Source organism: Apis mellifera, linkage group LG9 (genome assembly GCF_003254395.2).
Source record: "Apis mellifera strain DH4 linkage group LG9, Amel_HAv3.1, whole genome shotgun sequence".
Classification (NCBI taxonomy): domain Eukaryota; kingdom Metazoa; phylum Arthropoda; class Insecta; order Hymenoptera; family Apidae; genus Apis; species Apis mellifera.
The window spans coordinates 8267582-8283380 of NC_037646.1; the positions used below are offsets into that span (position 1 = coordinate 8267582).

Here is a 15799-nt window from a genome sequence, read left to right on the forward strand (position 1 = left end):
TTGAAATCCATTTATAATATATACATTTTTTATCCTGATATCATAATTACATTATGCATGAAAGTATCGTAAATATAATATATAATATATAATATATATTTACGATGTGTGTGTGTATGTGTGTGTGTGTAAATAATATTTTAATAATTTGTCTATTTTTTTATTGTTGTTATTTTATTATTATTTAAAATGATTAGGAAATTTTTAATTAAATTATTTACATGATACAGTAATGCTCTAGAAAATACAAATCAAAATAATATAAATTTCAAAAAATATAAATTTCCTATTTTCATTAATTTATTACAATTTAAATAAACTAATCTTTGATGGAATAAAATAAAAATTGATCAGTTATCATTTTAATTTATAAAAAATTAAATTTTTATGATTTTCATGTTATTATAATATAAAAATTGATATTTAATTACGAAATTATTTGAATTATATTTCATTAAAGTGAATTCATGTAAATCAATTTCTATAATAAGAATAATAGAAGATAAATTTCAAAAATATCTTCAAGTATTAGTATATTACTAAAGTATTACTGTATTACTAATTCTTTAATTATTTTATTATAATCTATTGAATGCTATACACATACTATTACGCAATTTCAAATACAATATATTATTAAAAAGAAATATTGAAATTGATAAATATTTAATATTATGAAATCATATGTTTATATTATGTTTATATTATAAGAAATAATCAAATGTAAATTAATATAGAATAATTGTAGGATAAAAATACGTGCTTTTCTGTGATTGAACTAGAAGCATTTTTAATTTTTTAAATGATCGAATCTTATAATAAGTGTTTAATAATGTATATTTCTATCTTAATTATTGTAAATAATTTTATTGTAAATAATTTTATATAAAATTAAAAAAATTAATTTTAAAAACTATATAATGTCATCGCACATGATAAATTTTAAATTGTGTGTAGCAAAGATAATATATGTGATGATGATTTGTAACGTCGTAAATACATTAAAGATTTAATTTGTATTTTTCTCTTTTTATATCCATGCATATCAAGATACATTTTCTGTGTATTTTTCTCAAATGACGCGCCTTAATGGTAGTTATATCTATAGTTCAAAACTGAAGTTAATTCTGTTCAGTTTCACGGGAAAGATAGGGTATGTCAATATTCGCCAATGTTTTTTCGCTGTTTCAACATGATGTGATAAATTTCCAGAGAGAAATTCTAAAAGAAGGCAAATATACGATGAAAGAAGAAAGAAAAAAACAAATTTCAAGAAATATCTTATATGATTAATTATAGCTTATGATCTTATTATTGAATGAAAAAAAATAAGAAAATAGAAGAATGAAAAAGTCTATAATTAATTGTATAAATTGAAGACATTACTTGTGACATTATTAGAAAACTGGTAAAAAAAAGAGTCACGGTAGATTATTTATTTGTTAAGTCTCAAAGTTGTTTTAACCTAAGGATTGTTTTAAAAAAGAATCAATTAACTTTGTTGCAAACGAAATGTTGCCATTTTTCACACATTTAATTATAGATCAAAGTTGTTAATTCTATACATTTTCACAAAGTATACATATTAGACTTATATATATTTTGTAAAAATAGATTCTTGTTAGTTAATTTTTTAGGAAAGGATTTTGTACAATGGTCTGTTGAAACAATATAAAATTATTGTTATATATAAGTTTATTTGATTTTAATAAAATTAAACTTATATAATTTCTGTATTCATTTATTTTTTTTAAGATTATATTTTATATGTTTATTTGATTATTGTTTTAAACTTGAAATTTTGTATTTATATACGTATAGTATTTACTCTACTATTTTTTAATACTTTGTTTTGCTTAAATTGATGTTAATTATTAATATTTATAATAAATTTATATCTATGAATAAATGCTTTTATTTGTTATTTTTATTATATTAAATTTTAATTTCATTTTATAATATAGATATATATTTTGGATGAAAAAAATATTTTAGGAAAAAATTCACATAAATGGACAAGATGAAGAAATAAAATAAAAATAAATATTTTACCTTTTAGGTAATTTTATGATAAATTAAATAAAAATGAAGATTATGTCATGTTATTTTCGACGTTTAATAATAACAGCATTATTTGTTTTATTGCTGTTTTGTGTTATTCAAGTTTTTCGTTCAGAATTAGGATTTAATGACAATGAATTATCAAATTTAGATAAATTGTAAGTAAACATTTTATTCATTTCAATATAAGAATGAACCATTTTATATTATAATTCATATTTTGATAACTTATATCATTTTAGAATACACATATCTCAGCTAATTAAGGAATCTGAACAACCTTATATTGGGTATATAATTAATTTTATTAGAAAAATTTTATTAGATAAAAAAAAGTAGAAAGATCCGTATGTCCTTAGGGAAGGAATTGTGGCTTGTAAACTACCTCAATTAGATGTTTCTAATCCAGAAATTACCAAATTCATTCATGATGTTTCTCCCTTGCAATGTACACCAGAAGATTGGGTTATTCTTCGTGGTTCAAGATTGGTTATTAGTAATAAAGCAAAAAAAAAATATGGATCTATAACTTGTCTTTTCAGTGGTAAATTTTGTGAAATTTACATATTTACAGTAATATTTTATAATATTCATATCATTGTATTTTATAATTGTTTCAATTACATTTACAGAAATTCTCAGAGATGATGATTATAATGTATCATTTATGACTCCTATTGAATCTGATGATTCCTATGTTCTAAAATACAGTGATTTTGTTGATGTTAAATGTGAATCAAAAAATAGAAATGAGTAAGTATATATTAAAAATAATCTATTGATTATTATCTATTAATTATTTTATTTCTTATAAAATTTTTTAGATGGCATAGTATCATGGTTGGAGTAAAGGATGATCCTAAAGTAAAAGAAAAAAGTAAATGGGAAAATGTTGGCAACAAGGCTCTTAAGTTAAATGTACTTATGTTTGGTTTTGATTCTTTATCCAGAAATACATTTATACGTAAATTACCAAAAACATATCAATATTTGAAAGAATATTTAGATGCTTTAATATTGGAAGGATATAATATAGTAGGTGATGGAACACCACAAGCTCTTATTCCTATTCTTACTGGAAAAATTGAACTTGAACTTCCAGATACTAGGAAACGCATGGGATTAAAAGCAAAGTATGTCAATGTATATCCAATGATATGGAATCAGTATAAAGAGAATGGTTATATAACAGGATTTATGGAAGATGTTCATCATATTGGAACTTTTACATATCGTCTAAAGGGTTTTAATAAACAACCAACTGATCATTACATGAGAACTTTCTATTTGGCTGCCACACCATATTTTAGATACTATAATAAATTTTGTATTGGAGGCATTCCAAGACACATGGTATTACAAATTTTTTTTAATATTCTTTATAGTAAAGTTATCAATTTAATCATTAAATTTATTACTCTTATAGGTAATGTTGAATTATATTAAAGAAATTTTTAATGTTTATAAACATCAACCAAAATTTGTGTTTGGATTTCATGGAGAACTTTCACATGATTCTTATAATGATATAGGAATGGTAGATGAAGATTTTTATAATTGGATAAAAGATTTACATGAATTTGGTCACTTGAATAATACAGTATTGATAATAATGAGTGATCATGGACATAGGTTTGTATAATATATAAAATTGAATTGAATAAAATTTTACTTTAAATATTGTGTTGTATCAAAAAAATGTTATTCTTAATATATTGAAAACTTTATAAACATATATTTCTAATATTGAAAATTTTATTTTTAAGGTTTGCTGAAATTCGTAATACTCTACAAGGTAAACAAGAGGAAAGACTACCATATTTTTCATTTGTATTTCCACTGTGGTTTAAAAAAGTTTATCCAGAAGCTTATGCAAATTTTTTACATAATACACGTTATTTAACAACTCCATTTGATATCCACAAAACATTGGAAAATATATTAAATTTTGAAACACCAAAAATTGGAGATCGTCATCAGAGAGCTATTAGCTTATTTGATAAGGTAGATAAATTAAAAATTATATTTAATATCTACTATGTATTTAATGTCTACTAAGCAATCATTTTTTCGCATGTTTCCAAATAAAATTATGGTGACACAGTTTTTATTTTTTGCTATAAATTAGATATAACATTAACATTTAATTATAATTAAATTTAAAAATTAATAAATATACATGATAATACAGATACCATTAGATAGAACTTGTGCGGATGCATTTATAGAGCCCCATTGGTGTGCATGTCTTAGTTGGCAAGAAATTTCAATTGACAATGATAATGTTATTGCTGCAGCCAAGTATTTTATTCAATTCCTTAATAGTTATACAGAAGATCATCGTGATATATGTGAAAAATTGAAAATAAAAGAAATATTGTGGGCTGCTAAACTTATACCTAATAAAGGTATTATAAACAATTATATTTTTTTTCCATGTTAATTGAATTCCATGTTAATAAATATTAAAATGTAAAATTATAGGTTTATTAAAATTTCAAAAATCGGGAGATCAAGATGGTTTTATAGGAGATTTTAGCGCAAAAACAAAATTAACTACTGAAACCTATCAATTAAAAGTAAAAACAGAACCCGGAGCTGCTTTATTTGAAGTCAGTATTACTTATGATATAAAAAAAAATAGTTTTTTGACCAAAGTAAGTTTACTATTTATATTTATCAATGTAATTATCAAAAATAAAAAAATAAAAATAAATATATCAAAATTTTTAGATTTCAGATATTAGTAGAATTAATATGTATGGGTCTCAGGCAAGATGTGTAGAAAATTCTTTATTTCATTTAAGAAAATATTGTTATTGCAAAAATTAAACAGTATTTAAAAAGTAATATATATTTACTTAAATTAAATAACAAAAAAATTTTCATGAAAAAATTCACAAGCCATGAAAGAAATGCTGTGATTAGAATTATATTTCAATTTTTACATTTACCTCATGTTTTTCGTCTTAACATTATAATCTTAAGAATAATATAATAATACAGGAAAAGATAATATTACAAATAAAGAATATTATTATTTATAGTGTATTTATATATAGTACTATATTTACATTTTACACATATATGAAGTGAATAATGCATCAGTAAATAATATCTTAATTACATATTAATATTCTTAATAACAATTAATCAATTAAATAGACAAATTGCTAAATTTTAAGTTATTTTAATATATTTTAATATATTTTAACAAATTCTTAATATATTTTTAATATATTTTAACAAATTAATAAATATTAAATATATGATAAATGTATAATATAAATAATGCACAATATAATGTAATGATTTGGTGTATAGAATAATGTTTTTTTTTATAAAATATACTTATGATATAATTCTCTCTAAATTTTTTTTATAATTATTGTGAAAGACAATATTCGCCAAATTGATGCAAAAATGTTGTAATTTCATGAGTTACGCTGTCAATTAATAGAAATCCTATATTTTGCATATGTGATGGATCATATGGAAAATATGCTTCTCCTTTACTATCTTTAGCTATTACCTGTAAAACTATTGTACTAATTGATAAATCAGTATCTTCATTTTTTTGTACTCTAAATAATAGAAAAATATAATTATTTATTGTATAATTATTATTATATAAACACTTATAAAACAATTATATCACCCAACTTTATTAAATCCTTATACATAGCTTTTGTTACTTCTAAATATGGATTTAAAATATCTTCATATTGACACAATATTCCTCCAAGAACAAGCATTTGAAAAATAAAAAATATAAATTCTTCTCGTTCATCTTTTAAATATAAATTATACTCTGGACATTCTTCATCTAATAACATCTATAAATTTATTATAAATGAATATATAATTATATATTATAAATAAATATATATATATATATATATATATATATTAAAAGTATTATATATTAAAACTAATTAATTATAAATAAGTAAAAATCCATACTGCTCTAAGATTATCAGAGATTAGAAAATTTTCTATTTCCATATCAAATCTTTTACAAATTGCTCCAGATTTGTGCACAATTCCATTTTTAGGATCTTTTAATTTATTGAAGAAAGACATATTTAAAACAGAACAAGAAATAGGATTTATTTCTACACTTGATGCTATTATATCTATTAAATAAACAAAAATTAATAATACATAATATCATATAGAAAAATATCTTTTGTCACCTTGTTTTGCCCAATAATTTCCTTGCTTTGTTAACAATTCTTTAGCAACAGTACTATCTTTAAAAAAAGCCTAGAAAAATTAAAAAATAATAAAAAATTTACTTTAAAATTATTTTAAAATAAAAGCATTTTGAAATAAAAACTACATGATTAACTGACTTCAGCCAAATGATATTTATGATATTTTTGAAAAGGTTCGTTGAATGTAAAATGCTGGATAATAAAATTTCCTTTAATTCCCCTAAAAGTTAAAAAAAACTTATTACTATAACAAGTTGTTATATATATATATATAAATCAAAAATAGACAATAATAATGTAATAAAACATTAATATTATTACCATTTAGTAAGAAATTCTTGAATTTTTTTATCGTTTATATTAATAAGATTTTTTTGAACAAGAGGCACAAATGTATATTTATGTTCAATCTCCATTTTTAACAAGTTTATATTGTTACTATGGAAATACATATGATATTTATACTATGTTAATTATTTAATATATAGAAAAGTTTTGAAAAAAAAAAGGAAATTATAATATAAAAAAGAAATTTACAAAAAAAATATTTTTAAGCAATAATAAAGAAAATATATAAAATAACATATAAAATATTTGTATAAATTAATGTTATATAATTGTAATTATAAAAATAATTTTTAGTATTAATAAAATGAATATATAAAATTTTAATATTTCTAAATATTTTAATAATATAGTTAAAAAAATATTTAGCTTCAAAGGTTTTGAAAAATCATGGCGCCGAATCAACGTCAACGTCAGCTTTTTATTTCCAAGAAAGAATTGAAAAAGTTGAATGGCAGAAGATTTTCAAAGTAAACATAATATTTTTTTTTTCTTATTAATAAAACACGGAAAAAAAATTGTTGTGTTCTTTTATATTTAATAAAAATAAACACATTATATACCGGTTAACCTTTTTTTCTTTGACAATTTAATATTAATTGTTTTAATAAGAAACTGTAAATATTTATAATATGTTATTTTATAAGATTTGTATTATTATTAGTTATGATTATTTTTATTTTTTTATTTCATGATTAATATGAAATGTCTAAAATAATAAAATTATAAATTATAAAAATTAAATATGCATAAAATTAAATACAAATTTCAAGAAAAATTAAGAACGTATGTTTTAGACCTGAAGAATCCTCTGATATTGGACTTATTTATCCTTGTGTGGATACAGCATTTAAATTACTTCTATCTGCTAGATTTTGTTCTGCTATATGGAGTCACATAACAGATTGTGATGAAACATATAATTATTGGGAACCAGTAAGGAATTCTTAATAATTTTTTTAATTTTTAATAATGTTTATATATGTTTATATTATTTATTTTATATTATTCTGTTTTAATAAATAACTTATTTTACAAAAACTTACAAAATTTTTTTTTCTAAAATATATTTTATGTTTTAGAGTCATTATCTACTTTATGGCAATGGTCAACAAACATGGGAATATAGCCCACAATATGCATTAAGATCATACATGTATTTATTGATTCATATGGTACCAGCAAAACTTTATCATTACTTGTTAGAACCAAATCCTGTTTTAGTTTTCTATTTTGTAAGATGCCTATTATCTGTGGGTTGTGCATTGTCTGAAGTATATTTTTATAAGTATATATCTTATGAATCATATTATATTTTTAATAATATAGATTCATTGATGATAATTTTTATCTTAAAATATTAACTAAATATTATTATTTTTCTAATAGAAATGTATGCAGAGAATTTGGAATTCACATAGGCAGATTAACATTAGTATTTCTCATTCTTAGCTCTGGCATGTATATTGCTAGTGCTGCATTTTTACCATCCTCTTTTTCGATGTATGTTATTTAAAAATAATAATATATAAAATGAATATGCAAAATTAAATCATTTAAATTAATATTATGTGTTTTTATATAGGTATTTGAGTACTATTGCAATAGCAGCATGGTATGGACGTCAGTATGAATTAGCAATTTTTGCTACAGCTTTATCTGCTTTATTAGGATGGCCATTTGCAGCACTACTTGGGTATTTTATATTATATAGAAAATTAAAATGTAAAAATTAAATAGTTATATAAATATTTTTCATATCAATTTGCAGGTTACCAATTGCAATAGAAATGTTATTACATAAACAAGAATGGAGTAAATTTATAAAATGGGTAGTCATATCTGGTACTGTTGTATTAATACCAATGATATGGATTGATTCAATGTATTATGGTAAACTAGTTATAGCACCTTTAAATATTGTAATGTATAATGTCTTTACTAATCATGGGCCAAATATTTATGGAATAGAACCTTTCAGCTATTACATTTATAATGGATTTTTAAACTTTAATTTCGTTTTTATTGGTGCTATTTGTGCTCCATTTGGATTGGTAATATTTATGAAAATAATAATCTGAAACTTTATAATTTTTGATGTTTTAATCAACATTATAGTTTTTAGTGTGGCTAATTGTACCAGCTAGGCCAAGAGATCGTTTATGTTTATCTTACTGGTATTCTTTGGCGCCATTGTACCTTTGGTTTCTAGTGTTTTTTTCACAACCTCATAAGGTAAATTAAATAATATTCTTTTAATAATTAAAATTATATAATATCTATATAGATTATATATATATCTAATTATATATATTTTTATTATAGGAAGAACGATTTTTGTTTCCTGTATATCCAATGATTTGTATGGCTGGAGGTATAGCTGTAGATACTATTCAAAAATTATATTTTTTTATCAGGACAAAAATTAGTTCTTTACATATTGCTTATCATTATTTGCAATACACTGTTTATATTACATGTTTTGCTATTTTAATATGTGGTCTTCTTGGAATATCAAGATCATTGGCAATATATAAAGGTAAAAAGTTTTGATTAATTAAAATTTGAAAGTTAATTAAAATAAAATTTTTTCATTTTTTTTAAATATTAGGTTATTATGCACCAATGGAAGTACTGATTGATACTAATAAACTTGGTTTAGAAAAAGAAATATCTAAGGATATTAATATTAATTTTTGTATTGGTAAAGAATGGCACAGATTTCCAAGTAGCTTTTTCTTTCCATCAAATAAGTAAGTAATACATTTTTTAATAAATATAATATAAAATGTTTCATGTTTTTAAATAAAAATATTGTAGTTGGAAACTTCAATATTTAAGATCAGAATTTAAAGGTCAATTACCACAACCTTTTTTAAACCATGAAAATGCAACTAGTATTGTGCAACCCTATTTTAATGATATGAATAGAGAAGAACCTACACGTTATGTAAGCTATTTATAACGCAATATGAAGATATTAAAATGTAGATTTTTGCATAGATTTTTTTATATGATTATTATTCAATTTAACTAATTTAATGCATATTATTGTAGTTTAATTTAGATAAATGCCATTTTGTGTTAGACTTGGACAATGGTATTGAAACAATTTTAGAACCAAATTATTCTCGATTCAATGATAATTTCACAATAATAAAATCATCCAAATTTTTAAATTCAGCAAAGTAAGTGATTTATATGTTACATAAATTTTCTTATATAGTATTATCTATAATATTTATTAACTTAATATTTTATTGAATTTTTTATTTATTTTTTAGATCACATCGATTTTTTCGAGCATTTTATATTCCTTTCTTATCTGATAAATATTGTATATATGACTCGTATAATTTATTACAAAATATTAAATTGAAATCAATTCCTCTTTTGTCGAAAGGAAAGAATACAAAACCTGTTTAAGTAAAAATTTTAGAACATATATATGATTTTGATAAACAGGGTCTCTATCAGGGAAATTACAATTTCAAATGGACTGTACAATAAAAGATAAAACAAAATAATTTAAAAATAATAAATGAAAATAAAAAAAAAACAAAAATGATTAAAACTTAAAAAAATTACAAACTTTTTTAGTTTTATTAAAAATTAAGAAATTCATAATTAGATTCTGAATCGATCATAATTTTGTTATAATAAATGATTGTTAATATATGTATAATATAATATATGCGCTTATAGTTAAATATATGCGTGATTAGTATGTTTTAAAAAATATATAAATTATGATTGATATAAATATATTGAATGAATATATAAATTATGATTGATATAGATATATTGAATAAAAACTTTGTATAAAATACATAGATATATAAAAAACTTATACTTGTAATAAAATACTTAATTAATAATTATTTTTTATGTATAAAATACTTAATAATATAAAATATTTTAATTTTGTTCTTCCATTTTTAGTATTTGCATATTTTAATAAACTGTTAAGCATTATTTTTATCAATATATATATAAATAATTTTATCAGTATAACATATATAATAAACTTAACTAAAAATAATAATAGTGTATGAATAATATTTGATAATAATATTTATATGTAATTAAATTCCAGTTTCTTTGTAATTAACAATTTACATATATATAGTGAGATTATAAATATATTTATGAAAGTGTAATATAATTAATTTTAATTGCAAATATATTGTAAATTATTGTATTATATTTTATAAATATTCTAGTAAAAATTTTCAGGAACATATTGTGTAAAATTTAAATTATTTAATTATTACAAAATATTTTTTAATTTTATTAAGTTTATTAATATTTTTTAAATTATTTTTTAACAAATTTTATATGATATAAATTAATTATAAATTAAACAATATATGATTTATGAACAAATAATATGACTTTAATAATTTTAATATGACTAATAATCTTTTTAATATGATTAATTATCTTTATATCTTATAAGTGTCGCTATATCATACAAATTAAAATTGCAAATATTAATATAAATATATTATAAGAATTACATATATATAAGAAGATAATTTATTATGCTTTACTGTAACAAATTCTTATATAAATTCTTTCTCTACCAAAAATACATTATAGAATCATAAAATTCTTTGTTATTAATTATATATATATATATATATAATTATTATTATATATATATTAGAAATTATTTAAATAATTAAAGTATATTATTTTTTTTATCATAATTTGCTTTGCATATATAATTAAGCTTTGTGCATAATTTTTTATTAAAATCAAACGTTATCATTATGTATGAATGGGGCGCTTCTGTTTATCTAATATTAATAGCCATTTTTTTAGATCAACGCGATAAATTTCGAGTAAACAAAATTTTAATTCATGCGCGTTGATGTATATCCTAGAGATAAGAAAATTTTTCACTGCATACATATGATATTTATTAACAAATATTTAAATACTGATAAAATTATTATTTAACGTGATGTATACTGATTGCTAATTGTGAAAACACCTACTGTTCGAAGTATAGTAGTTTCGTTAAGATAAATGTAAAATGGAAACGAATGAACGAAATCATTCCATAAAATTACCAGGTGCAGTTGAAGTATTTGCAAATTTGAAAAATGCTCAAAAATTTGCTATTGATATTGGTATGTATTATGTTCTATATTTTATTAACATTCTGTAAAAGATTTTATGTATTTTATATAAATTCAATTATAAGGTTATCCTTCAAATCTTTGAAGATTATATATATTCATTTTTAATTTTTAAAATTTGAAATCATCATAGTCCTTTAATAATGCAATTCAAGATTATTTGGATTTTCATTTAATTACAGGATTATCTTTGACAAAAATAGCTTATTATTCAACAATTAGTTATCGTAAAGCATTATACGAGGATACAGGTTTAGGAAATACTGGAGAACGTACATACAAAGTACATGAAGGTAATAGACTTCATTTTGTTAAATTTGAGACCAGATACCTTGAAAATTGTTTGGATTTTGTGAAAAAAAATTTAGTAAATGTTGAAAAATTTCATGGCAAAAATATTAAAGTAACTGGTGGAGGAGCATATAAATTTAATTTTATGCTACAAGAAAAATTAGGGTTAATGTAAGTATTTTAAAATAATATTTAAATTTTGTATATTTATTAAATGAAATATATATAATTTAATAAGTTAATAAGCACTATTAACAAAAATAAAAGTAAATGAAATATTATTTTAGAATTGATAAAGAAGATGAGATTGCATGTCTAATAAAAGGTTGTAATTTTTTATTAAAAAATATATCTTATGAAGCATTTGAATTTGAAAGATATGGAAATCCTGAATATAAATTTCAAAAAGCTGGTCCTAACATATTTCCATATATGTTAGTAAATATTGGTAGTGGTGTTAGTATTCTTAAAGTAAGTTATAAATATAATAATTAATTGTCTTAAAAAATAAATTCTTCTTTATTTTTAAATTACTTTTAAAATACATGTTACCAGTTACTTTTAATATGTATGATATTTTCAGGTTGAATCTGATGAGGTATTTGAAAGAGTTGGTGGTACAGCTACAGGAGGAGGAACATTTTGGGGATTAGGCTTTTTGCTCACAAAAAAAAAGGTATTAATAATTTGATATAAATCTCTTTATACTTATTAATTTCTTTATATATATATTTATATATATATATATATATATATATATATATATATATATATATATATAAATTATTAATTGTTATATCTCTGTTTGAAACAAATAAATACAATATTAAAAAATAATTAAAAATATTTTATTAGGGCTTTGATGAATTGTTGCAACTTGCAGAAAGAGGAGATCATCGTAATGTTGATATGTTAGTGAAAGATATTTATGGGGGTGATTATTCTTCTCAAGGTTTATCTGGAAATCTTATTGCAGCTTCTTTTGGCAAAGCTACTTTTTATAATAGTGATGGTAAATGGACATAGAAAAAATAAATAATTTATGTGATTACCAAATTAAATATTAATAAGGAATAAATGTTTTTATTTATATTTTAGGACAACCAAAATATTCTGAAGCAGATCTTGTTAGAAGTCTTTTAATTACCATAAGTAATGATATTGGACAAATAGCAAGTTTACATGCAACTATGCATAACATGAATAAAGTTTATTTTGGTGGTTATTTTCTTCGTAATCATCCTCTATCAATGCATACTATTTCATGTTCCATCAAATATTGGTCTCGTGTTAGTTTTAAACTTTTCATTTTTCTCTCATATAAACATAATGTATATATAAATTTTTTTTTTATAAAACTAGGGAAAGGTGAAACCTCTTTTTCTTCGGCACGAAGGTTATCTTGGTGCAATTGGAGCTTTTTTATATGGTGCTGAACAATCTAATGAATATAACTGGTTGGAAAATTATGCTGGATCTTCAGGATTTAAAGATACAGCATGTACTAATCTTGGAATTAAAATAGATCAATTGGAAATTGACCAAGCAGAAACTGCTGTTACATTTTGTCCACTTTTGAAAGATCCAGCCTCTTATAATCCTGATACAACTGATCTTGCTGAGGATAAAGAAGCTAGGTAAATTATAAATAGTTTTATATTGCATACATTTTTTAATGATATATAATAAATATTTCTAGAGATTATTGGCTTCAATGTTTTGAAGAATCAGTAGATAAATTCATAGCTAGAGCTCTTCATAGTCAACCACATAGTCCAACTGCAAAAGATAGAGCAACAAAATTGAAGAAAAAATATGTCGACAGGTTACATTATCTACATCTTGAACCATTGTAAGTTGTTACCATTGTTTGTTCAATAATAAAAATCTAATATTTTATAAAAATATATTATAATTTTATTATTTGTAATATAATGAATTATAGTGCTTATGGGACACTTACAGTGAGAGTATTACTGGACACTATTGAACATTGCATGAAGGAATTCGATTTTCCTGATCCTTATTTATTTGTAAGTTTCAGAAAAATTTATTCTTATGTTTATTCTTGTATTAGGATTTCTATCAAGTATATTTAATTAATTTCTAATATGTTATAACATTTATTTTATATATATAGCAAAAGAAGAAAGAAAATGAAGAAGCTTTAAAATATTTAAAAAGTCGCATAATAACTATCGATAAATTGGAAGAAGTGGAAAAGATAAAAGCATTAATATTGGGAGTTTTGAGTGGTAATATGTTTGATTGGGGTGCACAAGCTGTTGCAACTCTAATGGAAACAACAGATTTTGGTTTTGCCGAAGCTCAAGCAAAAATACCGAGTACTGCTGCATTGTAATACTTATGATCATAATTTATCGAAAGAAACAATCTCGATAAAATTAATATATTTTTTTTACTTAGGTAGACCTTGGTTAGTTGATAATTTAGATGATTGGATAGAAAGATTAGAAACAGGTAAACCACATAAATGTGCTGCTATCTTCGTTGATAATAGTGGAGTTGATATAATATTAGGAATTTTACCATTTGCTCGTGATCTATTATTACGAGGAACAAAAGTTAGTTGAAATATATATCTTTCAATTTGATCATAATTACATTAATTAAATTAAAATAAAAATTATTTTAGGTTATATTATGTGCTAATTCTATGCCAGCATTAAATGATGTTACATATTCAGAATTAGTTGTAACATTACGAGATGCATCAAACATATGCAAAGTTATTAGACATGCCCTAAAAGAAAATCGTTTGATTCCTATGGAGACTGCTCAGGCTGGACCTTGTCTTGATTTAAGGTAATTATTATAATATATAATTAAGATGATTATTTTAAATATTATTTTTACAAATTATTTTAATAGCCGATTGAACTTGGACTTATGTCTTGCAATGGTAAAACATAATGTTGATCTTATTGTATTGGAAGGAATGGGTAGAACACTTCATACAAATTTTCATGCAAAGATGACTTGTGAATGTTTAAAATTAGCAGTTGTTAAAAATCGATGGTTAGCGCGTCGATTAGGTGGTGATATGTATGCTGTAATATGTAAATATGAAAAGCCAATAAAAATGAAAATTCAAGATATAAAAATAGAAAAAGAATGTCCAGTAGAATGTGTAGAGAATAAAATAGATATTTGCACATGCGATATAAAAGAATAAATAATAAAAATGTAAGTATATAAGTATATATTGAATTATGTAGTTATACAGAATTATGACTATTATGACTATTTAACTATGATATATTTGAAATTTTATTCTAATTTCAGAAATCAAAAATTGAAACATTACAGTATTTCTTTATTTTTTATTTAGGTATGTATATAAAAAATAAAAAATTTTAGTATATTATTTATAATTTTGAATGAAAATATAGGAAAAATATTATTTAAATTTTTATAAAATTTATTGTTATTTGTTTTCAATATTGTAATTATTATGAAATTTATCTTACAAGAAATGATCCCCAATTCGGAAATTCAAAAAATTATAAAATTTTAGAAATACGTAATATTTATATATGTTATGTATATCTACAGAATTTTTTTTTATGCCAAAATTACTTCAAAACGGTGAAATCAATGCTTAAAAATGTTTCGAGAACGAGATGATAGTCTTTATGAAAAGAAACAACTTTTATCTGAAATTTTTTTTTGTGTTTCTTATACGTAAAATAGAAAAGTAGCAAAATTTTCAAAGAT

At 21.5% G+C, this 15799-nt stretch overlaps 4 protein-coding genes across 6 annotated transcripts; 3 read left to right on the plus strand and 1 right to left on the minus strand.

Annotated features, from left to right (window-relative positions):
• Positions 1-979: 979 nt before the first annotated feature.
• LOC551880 lies at positions 980-5112 on the plus strand. The gene is made up of 11 exons (XM_026442719.1): positions 980-1408; positions 2060-2219; positions 2304-2351; positions 2421-2605; positions 2694-2814; positions 2886-3414; positions 3488-3693; positions 3828-4065; positions 4253-4469; positions 4546-4718; positions 4795-5112. Exons 2-11 carry the CDS (start codon positions 2086-2088, stop codon positions 4891-4893), a joined length of 1950 nt encoding a protein of 649 aa, XP_026298504.1. The 5' UTR covers positions 980-1408; positions 2060-2085; the 3' UTR covers positions 4894-5112.
• A 322-nt stretch (positions 5113-5434) lies between these two features.
• LOC726515 (cilia- and flagella-associated protein 300) lies at positions 5435-7512 on the minus strand. 2 transcript variants are annotated; one of them, XM_006561766.3, is made up of 7 exons: positions 7423-7512; positions 6600-6716; positions 6417-6498; positions 6258-6327; positions 6025-6119; positions 5725-5897; positions 5435-5645 (listed from the first exon to the last, which is right to left on the minus strand). In XM_006561766.3, exons 2-7 carry the CDS (start codon positions 6692-6694, stop codon positions 5447-5449), a joined length of 714 nt encoding a protein of 237 aa, XP_006561829.3. In that variant the 5' UTR covers positions 6695-6716; positions 7423-7512; the 3' UTR covers positions 5435-5446. The 2 variants fall into 2 exon arrangements, with proteins under 2 accessions (XP_006561829.3, XP_001122247.5); XM_001122247.5 differs by having other exon boundaries at positions 6025-6197.
• Positions 6974-10165, plus strand: LOC413917 (alpha-1,2-mannosyltransferase ALG9). The gene is made up of 12 exons (XM_026442721.1): positions 6974-7093; positions 7421-7559; positions 7706-7911; positions 8013-8126; positions 8209-8319; positions 8395-8677; positions 8742-8858; positions 8949-9162; positions 9235-9376; positions 9444-9573; positions 9681-9811; positions 9908-10165. Exons 1-12 carry the CDS (start codon positions 7014-7016, stop codon positions 10047-10049), a joined length of 1809 nt encoding a protein of 602 aa, XP_026298506.1. The 5' UTR covers positions 6974-7013; the 3' UTR covers positions 10050-10165.
• Positions 10166-11403: 1238 nt separating this feature from the next.
• Positions 11404-15408, plus strand: LOC409017 (pantothenate kinase 4). Of its 2 annotated transcripts, XM_016913914.1 has the most exons (14): positions 11404-11761; positions 11953-12232; positions 12349-12532; positions 12645-12737; positions 12917-13073; positions 13160-13350; positions 13424-13698; positions 13761-13913; positions 14007-14094; positions 14202-14406; positions 14489-14646; positions 14718-14887; positions 14954-15268; positions 15368-15408. In XM_016913914.1, exons 1-13 carry the CDS (start codon positions 11665-11667, stop codon positions 15255-15257), a joined length of 2355 nt encoding a protein of 784 aa, XP_016769403.1. In that variant the 5' UTR covers positions 11404-11664; the 3' UTR covers positions 15258-15268; positions 15368-15408. The 2 variants fall into 2 exon arrangements, with proteins under 2 accessions (XP_016769403.1, XP_016769404.1); XM_016913915.2 differs by lacking the exon at positions 15368-15408 and having other exon boundaries at positions 14954-15359.
• The last annotated feature ends 391 nt before the right edge of the window (positions 15409-15799 follow it).

Excerpts from the sequence above, each read along its gene's own strand:
- LOC413917 (XM_026442721.1), top strand. The coding sequence starts at position 7,014 with ATGGCGCCGAATCAACGTCAACGTCAGCTTTTTATTTCCAAGAAAGAA. Across the intron at positions 9,163-9,234 it reads ATCATTGGCAATATATAAAG|GTTATTATGCACCAATGGAA; the intron begins GTAAAAAGTTTT and ends TTTAAATATTAG. Across the intron at positions 9,574-9,680 it reads GAGAAGAACCTACACGTTAT|TTTAATTTAGATAAATGCCA; the intron begins GTAAGCTATTTA and ends ATATTATTGTAG.
- LOC409017 (XM_016913914.1), top strand. The coding sequence starts at position 11,665 with ATGGAAACGAATGAACGAAATCATTCCATAAAATTACCAGGTGCAGTT. Across the intron at positions 12,533-12,644 it reads GTGGTGTTAGTATTCTTAAA|GTTGAATCTGATGAGGTATT; the intron begins GTAAGTTATAAA and ends TGATATTTTCAG. Across the intron at positions 14,647-14,717 it reads TATTATTACGAGGAACAAAA|GTTATATTATGTGCTAATTC; the intron begins GTTAGTTGAAAT and ends AAATTATTTTAG.
- LOC551880 (XM_026442719.1), top strand. The coding sequence starts at position 2,086 with ATGAAGATTATGTCATGTTATTTTCGACGTTTAATAATAACAGCATTA. Across the intron at positions 2,352-2,420 it reads TCTGAACAACCTTATATTGG|GGAAGGAATTGTGGCTTGTA; the intron begins GTATATAATTAA and ends GTATGTCCTTAG. Across the intron at positions 4,470-4,545 it reads TAAACTTATACCTAATAAAG|GTTTATTAAAATTTCAAAAA; the intron begins GTATTATAAACA and ends GTAAAATTATAG.
- LOC726515 (XM_001122247.5), bottom strand. The coding sequence starts at position 6,694 with ATGGAGATTGAACATAAATATACATTTGTGCCTCTTGTTCAAAAAAAT. Across the intron at positions 6,328-6,416 it reads ATAAATATCATTTGGCTGAA|GCTTTTTTTAAAGATAGTAC; the intron begins GTCAGTTAATCA and ends TAATTTTTCTAG. Across the intron at positions 6,198-6,257 it reads AAATTATTGGGCAAAACAAG|ATATAATAGCATCAAGTGTA; the intron begins GTGACAAAAGAT and ends TTTATTTAATAG.